This window comes from Frankliniella occidentalis, unplaced genomic scaffold (genome assembly GCF_000697945.3).
Source record: "Frankliniella occidentalis isolate FOCC.00 unplaced genomic scaffold, Focc_3.1 Scaffold473, whole genome shotgun sequence".
NCBI lineage: Eukaryota > Metazoa > Arthropoda > Insecta > Thysanoptera > Thripidae > Frankliniella > Frankliniella occidentalis.
In genome coordinates, this window is record NW_026267591.1 from 29325 (window position 1) to 40635 (window position 11311).

The 11311-nt window shown below is 43.4% G+C and overlaps 3 protein-coding genes across 3 annotated transcripts in view; 2 read left to right on the top strand and 1 right to left on the bottom strand.

Moving 5' to 3' along the window:
• Positions 1-3865, bottom strand: part of LOC113217859 (clathrin light chain) — a gene marked incomplete in the record, with an annotated part of 4278 nt that extends 413 nt beyond the window's left edge. The window contains 8 exon segments of the mRNA XM_052274949.1: positions 1-515; positions 1456-1467; positions 1616-1727; positions 1808-1906; positions 2194-2244; positions 2676-2909; positions 3462-3611; positions 3702-3865. Coding sequence (XP_052130909.1) covers positions 320-515; positions 1456-1467; positions 1616-1727; positions 1808-1906; positions 2194-2244; positions 2676-2909; positions 3462-3606 — 849 coding nt within the window.
• Positions 3866-4273: 408 nt separating this feature from the next.
• Positions 4274-8104, top strand: LOC113217857 (pinin). Its single transcript, XM_026437927.2, has 5 exons — positions 4274-4534; positions 4829-4909; positions 4989-5683; positions 5772-5987; positions 6069-8104. Exons 1-5 carry the CDS (start codon positions 4389-4391, stop codon positions 6617-6619), a joined length of 1689 nt encoding a protein of 562 aa, XP_026293712.1. The 5' UTR covers positions 4274-4388; the 3' UTR covers positions 6620-8104.
• A 231-nt stretch (positions 8105-8335) lies between these two features.
• Positions 8336-11311, top strand: part of LOC113217888 (uncharacterized) — a 21963-nt gene continuing 18987 nt past the window's right edge. Inside the window, exon 1 of the mRNA XM_052274948.1 lies at positions 8336-9097. Coding sequence (XP_052130908.1) covers positions 8768-9097 — 330 coding nt within the window. The 5' untranslated portion in view covers positions 8336-8767. The remainder of the gene's footprint in view (positions 9098-11311) is intronic.

Below are 11311 nucleotides of genomic sequence, written 5' to 3' on the forward strand. Positions count from 1 at the left end.
AAAATGGTCAGGGGAATATACATTAATGAAACCATAAAAACAATTCTTTAAAATTAAATGTATAACTTTCAAATTCATTAACTCAAGCACCACAAAAATTATTCCAGGAATGTACAGAATTTTAACACATTTACAGGCAGAAGGAGCTAGTTTTTAGTACGGAGTTGATTAATTCCACTATTAAATGAAACTAAAGTCTCTCATAAATCTCAAACATTTAAAAAAAATAAATGGAAATTACTACCCACTCCAGTGGCCAAAGATCGGTAACCTGTTATGAAGTCTGAAAGGCACTAGCACTAGGATGACATCTCCTTACCTAGGACCGTTTATTTCCAAATCCGTTGACAGGTAAAGGGTTTTGCTTCAGCTGGAGAATGATTGAACGCATGCGGGACACATCCTTGCTGCCCTTGCTAGCTTTTGGATTAAAGTCACAATGCTTAGCAATGCGCTCCCATTCAGTGCCAGGTTCAATTTCATCATCATCTGCTACAAATTGTTTTTCAGCATTCCTAGAAGAAAAAAAAGTTGAAAATAATTATAATCACACAATAAGAACACTAAAATGACAATCATGTGCTTCTAACTATAAAACAGTATCAATACACATAAGTAAATGTGCAATACAAGACCAGGACTGATACTTTGCATGCACCAACTACTGTGTTAGTTTTACGATGTACACTCTAAATATAAAAGGACAATTTTGTCCTTAGAAGTGGAACCGATTCGTGCACATCCAGAAAGGATGCAATTTTGTTCCTAAATCTAGACAAATTCTGTGAGGCTTTTCACAATTTTGTCCAATTTAAGGAACAAAATTACATCCTTTCTGGATGTGCACAAATCGGTTCCATTTCTATGGACAAAATTGTCCTTTTACATTTAGAGTGTAAACACAGATTTAAGTAGCTATCAACAATTAAATCCTAGGCTATAATATAAATGTGAACATAGTACAGTAATTAATGAAAGACTCAGCCAAAATAGACTTATGTCCATCTTGGAGACATATTCAAGGGAATTGCCCAAACACACAAGTAGCAAGGGCTTCTACGACCAAAGTCCTTACAGCCCAATATTCTATCTTTTGATACTTAACATCAAATGTAGCAAACAAAAAACGTCAGGTAACACCATGTCAAACGTAACATATGCAACAAGTAATTATTCCTATTCAAATCAGTACTTGTTTAAGGCTGAATTGACACATGCAAAACGCAAACACAAAAGGGCAATGTTTTCAAAGTAATTAGAAAAAGCATATTTGTCTGATCTTAACACTTTACAAACCATGCAAATTTTTTGGAGTTATTATGGTTGCAAACTACACATTCGTAAAACTAAAACTACTCATAGTTCCACTCCGCAATATACACGAGGTTGATATCATTCCAGAATTTTAAAAAAAGCATGTCAATAACAGCACAATGACAGGTAACTGTTACTTACATAGCAGACTCTCTGAGAATGCATGAAATAAAAATGAGGGCTAGCTGTTAGTAAAGTTAGTACTGTCTTTGATGTTGGAATAACTCCACCACAATGTGCTTACAGGATAAAGATTAGATATATGAGGTATTTCTTCAATATTATAAAAATGTCAACATACCGGTTTGCTGCCCGAGTTTTGGCAATCAATTCATCATGATGGCGATACCATTCTTCAAGTTCCTTTTTGGCTGCTTCATGCCATTCTTCTCTCTTCTTTTCTTCATTAGCATCTGTTAAATTAAATTTGAAAAGTTAGAAAAAAGTATAACAAGTAAGGCAATAATAATAAAAACATGAGGAGATAACAGACCCTTTTCTTCCAGACGCAGCTTTTGCTCTTCTCTCCATTTCTTAATTTTTTCAGGCTCCTCCCTCACAACAGTTGGACGGTGAGCTGGGCTTGGTGTTTCTGCAAAGTAAAATTATTGGATGCTAAGAAACTTCTATCAAAGATTAAAATAACTAAAGTTGGACTTATGACACAGAATAGACTCCAGATTAGATAAATCCCAAACATTGACTTGCTTCTAATAAATTTTAGGTAAGAATTAATGACTTTATTATCGTTTCCCACTTAGTGTGGTGGTGTGGGTGTTGGCACTAGAGAGCAAGCCAAATTACAATAAGAACTGTCCTACATGCCTTTGAACTACCAAAGTTAAGAACAAGAAAAGCAAAGTGAGCATGTTTACTTACCTTCCTCAGCAGTCTCAGCACTGCCGAACTGGTTCTCACTGGGCGCATCACCTTTGAGAGAACCAATGCTTTAAAATTACAAAGCGATTATGATAAAAATGCAATTAAAAAATAAAAGACACTGTACATGCAACATGCCATGCATAGTGTTGGTATAGTTAAGAAATGCACTAAGGAATCTGCCTTTGTTTTGCTACTGCATGTAAATTGCAGACCACAGGATAGAAATTATTGTACATTAGGAAGCAAAGAGTAGGGCAGCAAATAAGCAAGAGATGACAAATTGCAAAGAATGCAAGATACTAGTTAGCTCTGAGGCAAAACAGAATTATTCAGGGCACTCTATCCAAGAAAACTATGTGCTGAACAGGGAAATCTCCCAATGACCTTTCATCACAGAGTTCAGATGCTTATTATGAATATTGCAATCTATATAAATTGTAAAACAACAAACTGTAATGGAAAATCCCAACTTGACTTACCAAAACTATTTAGACCTCCTGTTTCACTAAGTAAATTATCTTGTGATGGCTCCTCTTGCTTGACAAAGAGATTACTATCTTGAGAAGCTTGATCAAGAGAATCCTCAAATTCAAAAGGGGCAGTCTTGATATCTGGGGTATCAACTGGAACCTGAGCTACTGGGGTCTGTCCAAAGCTGGCAAAAGGATCTTGGTCTTGATCTTGAATGGATGGTAGACCAAAGGGATCCTCATCTATGCAATTGGGATTTCAGTAAATCTAAGTTCAATAACGACCATGTTCTTGTTAGACTTAAAGGGCACATTTTGGAGAGCATGATTGTAAACTCAAGTTTAAAAATGCCTCAGAAATAGAAACAAGCAAGAAATGAAAAATTATCTGAAGGAAAATCTCTAAAGCTGAGATTTAAGAAGCGTTATCTAAAGTAGCCCAGTCTTCATGAATTCCTACGACTACAACAATCATAAACAAACGGTAATAGCAACTATATTACTTAGAGAATCAATCGTGACCATCTCGAATGTGGAAACATACTTGCATATGATAAAACCGACAAAGATTGAAAGTTTTCGAAAAGAAAGAAGGCATGTGCAAGGAAGAAAACAAGTGGCAACCCGTTGAAATAAAGAGAAACAAGATAAATGCACCAAAATAAAAACTACGTAATGATGCCGAAAGATTTACGTCATACACATCGGGTTTACAACGAAACTAAAAAGCCAAGGTGCTAAAGGACCATAACCTCAAAAATTTGAATTGTGTAAGGGAATAAGTTGCGGTCCTACCGTTCGTTAGCACAGCACCAGATACGGCCGGTGCTGCAGGTGTAATATCGTCGTCCAGACCAGCAAGCTCATTCTGTTCGCGAGCAATAAACTCGGCGGCTGGGTCGACATCAGCTTGGTCAAAGTTATCGCCAAAGCCGTCCATTGTGCCTTAACATAAACATAAGACCTTGCACTTTATTCACTGCAAAACACCATTCAATACAAATGGCTGCGACTCCATCGCAATCAGCAACGAACCTTTAAATGAGGTGTACCGGAGAAGTTTCGTCGGCGATCTAACCAAATCTTCTAATGAATGACACCCACCCACCAAGTGTCAGCTTGGCATCAGACTAGATGAAGTTTTCTAGGACTGGAAACTCTGCACCCCTCCGTAATATATTGGTATTTCGGCAACACAAGTAAGCAACTCCACAACACAAAAGATCTGAGAGAGATATATTTATATTAAAAGAACATGTCTTAATAACAACACAGGATATATCTAAACGTGCAATGCTATGTTATTTATACTAAATTGATAGGAAAATGTAACATGGTGGCTAGTATTTGTATTTCGACAGTTAAACTAATGTTGGTAGTCTTGGTGAGCTGCTCCGTAAACCCAAATTTTCATTTTTTCGGGGTGGGGCGTTCATATTTGATCCATTGTTGTCTAAAAGAAACTCTAGATTCCCCAAAACTGTGTCTTTTATTAAATTTTCAGAAGAAGCTTTAGATTTAAACTATTTTAAAGAGATTACAGTTAGTATCGAAAGGGAACGATCGATCGAACGTGGGAACACAACAACAACAAGTCCACGAGCACGAGAGTCCAACCTCTTACTTGTACACTCATCTTCGGTATGTGTGTGTGTGTATGTGTGGTGAACTCTATGGATGGACGGTATTGTTTAACAAAAATTGTAAAAAATCGTTTTCGAAATGGCCACAGAGGTAATGAAAACTTTTAGTGCCCTACAAGAAGAGCTGCAGAAGGCTAAAGAAGGGCTAAGAAATGTAGACAGTAATATTAAACGCATCATTGGAAGGGACCCGGAAGCCCAGCCTCCAGGACAGGGGCCACCAAGGTAAGCGGCTACATCAAAAATCGTCCTTTCGAAATCATATTGTGGTTTCGGCAAGATGCATTTTCTAGCTTCTCTACAGGCAGCGCATTCCTGATCCATTTTGAATGTTTTTTGTGAACTGTCGTTCTTACTTTGTCTCTTCTCAGTTTTGTTGAGGTTACCTAACCTCATGTGGCCAAACATTGTTTCAGTCATGCCATTCATATTTCTTTCAACAAATTAATTATTTCATATTATTCCTCTTCTTTATTCATATTAGTCTCTCACTCTAATTAGTTCCTATTATCTTTTCAGGCCTGGCCAAAAGAGACCTGCAAATCAAAATGAAGAGTTTTATGGCCGAGGTAGAGGATCTTTCCAAATGGGTGGAGGAAGGTGAGTCCATAATAAACACAATTTGTTGTTTAACTTTGGATCATGAAGTCATTTTCTGACAAAATTTTGTCTGTTCTAGGGGAAGAGGAGGGCCTCCTGGAAGACAACAGGATGACGAAGGGCCACCAGGGTTACGCGGTCGGCTTGGAGGTAGAACTGGGACAGTGTTTAGCAGGCTGTCAGGACCTCCCATGAAATATATAAAGAAAGAGAAAGATGATGACGAATACTCAGGGCCGCCCTTGAAGTTCTATAAAAGAGAGGAGGAAGATGATGATGTAGAGGATGAGGATGTGCAATTTACCAAACCTGCTATTAGCTCTAGAGTCATACCTCAAACTCGAGAACTTCCGTCGAAAGAAGATATTCTGGCAGCTCAGGGGGATGAGCGCAGCAAGGCAAGAAATCGAAGAATGTTTGGAGCTCTTCTGGGAACACTTCAGAGGTTTAGACAAGAAGAAACTAGAATGAGAGACAAAGAAGATAAAAGAGCAACTGTTGAAAAGAAATTAGAAGAGCAAGCAAAACAAGAAAAAGAAGAAATGAAGAAGGAACGTCAAGAACTATTCCATGACAGACGTCGTAAACAGCAAGAAATACGCCGCATTGAATTTAAAATTCAGCGAGTTAAGGAACAAGATCAATGGGAAGCTCAGCACAGACCATTATTAAACTTTATTCAAACTAAAGCAAAACCATCTTTATTTTATCTACCAAAAATTCAAAATACGAAGACTGAAGAAAGACTTGTTGCCAGTCAGAAACTCATTGCTAGTAAGTGTCTCTCTAGTTTTTTTCCAAAATGGTATGTTTTAGCTGTAAAATACCTCTGTCAATTTACTGTAACTTTTTATTCCTACAGAAATGATGGAAAAGAAGCGAGCAACTGTTCAGGAAGAATTGGAACGCTTTGAGGGTAATGCACAGATTAAGACTGAAAACTCTACTGAACATCAATTTGAAGATAAGGATGAAGATATGGAAGCAGAAAATGGCCCTTCAGAAAATATTCCTGGATTAGAAGATATACCTGTAGACAGTCCAGTTGAAAACAAAGAAAATAGGCTGCGATCAATAAGTAAGTACAATATCTATCCTTTTCATCTTTACCTTCTTTATTTGTTAATTTCTTTTCTAATTTTTTTTTCTCCCTCAACAGATGTCAAAGTTGAAAAAGATAAAGATGCTAAGGTGATTGAGGTAGAAGCAGATGGAAACAAAACTGATGGTGAGCACTCATCTGATCTCCATAGGCAAGCTCCAGGTATGGTAAATCGTTGGTACCAACGGGATTCACGTGAACATAGAGATCAGCGCGACCATCGTGATCGCTCCAGAGATCGTCAACGGCGTGAATTCCAGCATGATAAGGAACGTAGCAAAGATAAGGAAATGGATCGTGATAGAGGCAGGGAGCGGGAAAGGGAGAGAGAGAGGGGCCGGGGAAGGGAAAGAGAGAGGGTGAGAGAGAGGGAAAGGAGAAATGACAGGGAAGATAAAGTGGAGGTGAAGAAAGAAGATGATGAGAAATGGGATAGAAAGAGAGACAGGCGTAATAGTAGTGATACAAATGCGTTGGATGATGATGATGAAACGTTTGAAGAGAAGAAAGATTCCCCTGCCAATGATGCGCCTGAGCTCAGTTCTATATCTCTTCCTGGTGAGCAATCATCTCCTCTGCACCATTCACAAGATGAGCAAGATGACTGAGCTTACGAAAGCTTACAAATTTGAAGCTTTGGAATGTCAAGAGTTTTTAGTAATTTTAACTTTGATTGCAATTGTCTTTCCTCGTAATATGAAAGATTGCATTCTTTTCTCAATCTATGTTTGTATAATTATTTGTGCATGGCTAATGTTTGTCCATCACTGTGTTATCCAGAGATCATGTGTATTGGAAATGGCAGAGAAGTTGACAAATAACCACTCTCTGTTCAGACATCATAGGTTTCTCAAAAGAGCTTGGTGGTTAAAATTATAATTTGCCTCATGTATCATAGTTTTGTTTGAGTGGTTCAATCTCCTTACGATTGTGATGTTTTCCTTGTCATCCATGTTTTGCATGTTTTCCAAGCTCTACAGTATTTTGAAACAAACACAATTTTCATATTTCCTGCTGTTTTTACTTTTTTTTTGGACAACCCTTACAGTGTGGACAATATCTTTGTCCAATGAACAACACTCTTACTGTTTTGATATGGACTGAATAGGCAAGTTGTGTCTACTCATTAAGGAAAATCTGTCTTAGTCTATGCTGCCCTGGTCTTTTATGATTCAATTGTAAGTGACCCTATTTTGCCTATTTTGTTTGGTCAAGTTTGGTTATATTTCTGAATAAGTTACTGCCATATCATCTGGACAAAACATTTAAAACATTTTTCTAATCCATTTACCATGAATGAAATCAAACAACATGCATGATAAATACGGTATTTCAACTTGGTTTCTTATAAGTTTTTTTTTTTTTTTAAATCGGACAATTATAAGTGAAAATTGACATTCAGCCATATTTTCAGTTGTGCTATGTTTTACATGTGCACATACGTCAGATGTTCTATTGGTCTTAATTATTTAGTTTATGAAGGGAAAGAAAAGATATTTGTAAAGTTATCATAATCATCTTTGTCTATGTCAATCTATTATAAATTATGTGATTAATCCCTTGCAATTTTCATTATTTGCCTCGTATTTTGAGATCAATGTGAGCCCTCAAACCAGTTAGTGATACCTGTGTTCTACGCATTTCATTGAAAGAGGAAATTCTGTTCTGTCCATAGATTAAAAAAATATCAAGAGGTAAATCTACACATTTCAAGTAGGAATTTTAATTTGGCTTACATTAACTTTGTATGAGTTCCAGGTTTGTTTAGTTACATAAATTTCTTCTGTATTGTTACCATTTTATTTCTCCTAAGTAGATGTAAATTAATATTTGTCTAGCTCTTAAGGTGTATCAGTTTTCGTTTTCAACGATAGGTGAATTAACTGCAATGGTTGCAATTAATCTAGTGTTGTCAATACACTTCATTTACATTACAAACAGGGAGATAATGATTGTTATTGCGACCACTTGTAAATGTATCTGCAATCAAAAGTCTCTGTCCTTGTGTTCTTTTTTCTATCTGTAAGGCATGAAGTCAATTATTGCCTTTCGTTTTGTATACAATACTGCAATATATGCTGATATATATTAAAGTATGCGTTTCATTCCACTTTCCTCCGCGTGTCTAGGTTTGACCTGGAGGCAGCTCATTGTCAGCCAGCCAGCCAGAGCCAGTGTCTCGTCGAAGCCATATAGGTGGTGTCATGTGTCATCCCTATTCATTGAAGAATTGACAGCCAGTGAAAGAGTTACAAGCGAGAGAAGGGAAAGACCACCTCTGCTTCCCCCCCTCCCCCCCCTCCCCCTTTTCCCCCCGGTGAATAGTGAAAGGGGAAATTCGAAAAAAAGGCTTGTGTCGAGTAAATGACCCCTATGTCACCCCTTTCGGCGTCGAGCTCATTTTTTGGATTTAGCTTGCTCGACGGCTAACGCGAGTCTACCTACGGCGCGGGCCGCATTTGGAGTGTGGTGACATCGATAATTAGTGTCGTACAATGTGTGATCTGTGGCTGGGAGGCGGTGGGAGAGCACTCGCCGTTTTGATTTAGTTTCTTGGGTACGCTGTTGTTGCGTCACGGCCGTCGTGATCCTTTTGGGACAGTCTCGTGCACGTGGTTGCTTGCACTCCCTCTGGACGTGCCGTGGAGCAAGAAGCCCGTTGCGCCGACGTCTCGGGGCGCTTAAACGCCCCCCCCCCTCCCCCGGAACTGCAACCCCATGTGACATCCAATCCGGCAAATAATAATGAAAAAAAAATGAAGAACAAAAGAAGCACACCCCTCTCTCGCCCCTCCCCCGTATGTAGCGATTCGCACGCCGGCGGGAGAGGAGAGAGTGGGGCCCTCCCTGGCGCGGGGCTCCCCGGCTCCCCGCGGCACCGCGTTGATCCCACCAGGCCCCACCCTGTGCCCCGGCCGGGCCCGCGGGGGGGCCGGCCCCTGCCGCGGCCCCTGCGGCTCTTCAGTTTGTGTTGGTGTCTGCTGCGCGCAGGTCAGGTCCGGGGCGGACCAGTGTTGTGTTGCGCGCCGCGGCTGCACGACCAGGAGTACGTCGAGCTGCAGCAGCACGGCGCGGCCGCCATGGAGGTAAGTCGTCTAGGCTAGGTGGGTCGCCCACTCGGCCTATTCGCACGGGGTCGTAATGGGTCAATAGGTAACCAGTGCAGTTCAAGTACCCCGCGAAACAGCTCGGCGCGGCCCATACGTCCGTTCGTACGGTGTGCCGCGTGTTCGTCGGCGAGGAGGTCGTCACCGCCGCCTGCGCCTCCGGCGCGCCGCGTCCCACAGCCGCATACCTCCCGCAATCTTCGTGATGTCGGTTTTTCGGGGAAAGTCCTGCGCACGATTTGGCGCGGTGTCAGTCATCGCGTCGACTTTTAAATACGCGCGCCATAGCCGTGTGCCATCCATTCGCTGCCGACGGGACGGGAGTTAGACTCGAAGGTGGTTGGGTAGGTGACGGAAATTTTAGCTATAAGGATGTCATGTCAAGTGACATCTAATGACAACCTATCCTACCGCGTTGCCCAACACGCCCCTTACCCAGCTAAAGTGTCCGGGGCGCCCGGAGCTTCCGTCCCAGCTGCTCGGCGTGGCTGCCTATCCCTCTGTCATCTAATCGCATGTGAACTTGTGGTTTAATCATCTTTGGAAACAGCGAACAGAGCAGACAGCCCGCGCGGCGCGGATTGTCGCGGTAATGTACACCAAACATGGACAATTCACGCTTAGCATAAAATGCAATGAGAACTGTTTCTTCACCATTGTAAGACTAGTACGGGGCCAGCAAGTGGCGTATGAACTTGTAAAAGAAGCAAATCACGAACAAGTAAAGATTACATTCAAAATCTACTTAAATTTGGCAACGTGTCCTGCGGCATTTTCCTTTGAAATAAAACGTTTTCTTTACTGCAGTTTACCCCCCAGGTGTTTTACTCCGAGCCCGAATAATTTCCGGCAATTCTCAAACACTCTACCGGTAATGCGAACGCGGGGGCGGGTCAGGAGGGGAGAGGAGGGTCACGGGAAGAGGCGCGGCCCACCCGCGGCGTCGCCACCCGCCCCTGCAAGCATGCTCCTCATGCAAGCCGACAATGAGGAGGAGGAGGGTCATGAAGCGAGCTAACGCCCCTGCACGGCAGCCCTGGCGACATAACGACGGAAAAATGCAGTGTGCAAGGTAGAGGGAGTGGGGGCTTGAGCGCGATAAAGGGGGCGCAGCGGGACCCAAATAATTTCATTGTAGTGGTGTGGTGGTTGGTGGTGTCGGCTGTCCGACCTGATCCTCGCCACCCTGTCGAGCTACGAGAGCCCATAAGTTACATCTCTCTCTCGCGTGCGTTGAGGTCTCCTGGAGCGCCCCGCGTGTGTGTAACATATTTGTAGTGTGCTCACCGCACACACACGTGTGCCCCCCTCCCCCCACGCGCGCGTGGCGGGCGCCGCAGCTGAGCGCGCGGATCCAGTCCGGCTTCGCACGGCTTCGCATCTCCCCTTTACCCCCTCCTCTCCCCCCCCCCTTTTTCCTGCACACTCGTCCACCTGCTGTGTGTAGTATTACGAAACGGAACGGAACGGGGGCGACCGGTCACTTCCATAGAACCTCTCTCCGGCAGCATCCCGGCTCGCGTGATAACCGGAAACGGAGCGCGTTGTTGGGAGCACGGGATTGTTATGCTGAAGAGGAGGCCGGGCGGCGAGATATGCGATGACGCGAGCAGGCATATGGGCGCACCCTCCCAATTCACCTGCCCCGCCCCGCGGCCCGCGTCCGTCCGTCGTGGACTCCACCGAGTGTCCTCGTGCTTGTGCAGTTCGCGGGCTCTGCTCCGGGCGGTGCAGATGGCGACATTTTATATTCTCTAGCCGAAAATGACGATTATTGCACGTCGGATCTGTCACCCTTGTCCAGCATGCGCGTCTTTATGAGCCTTTTAACTTTTTTCGATCACCGCGGTGGTAGCCTCCTCGCGGCGGAGAAATGCCTGTTGATCGCTCGGCGCCCGCTGCTCCCCGCCCCCGTGGCCCGGCCCGGCCCGGCCCTGCGAGGCGTGCCAGCGAGCCGCGGGAAGCACTTCACTTCCTGAAGCTCGCGCGGCCCGCGGCGCCGTCAGTCACGCCTGCGGCTCGAGGATGCCCTGCCCGGCGCGGCGCGAGCACCGGCCAAACCAAACACCCACCTACCTCCCACCGGCCTGTGGGTGCCTGTGGGTTTGGTCAGTCACTTTGCCCCGCTGCATGGCGGGGGCTTACAAATGATCTGGGGCACAACGCAGCCGGCGTGGCGCCGCCGGGCGGGTG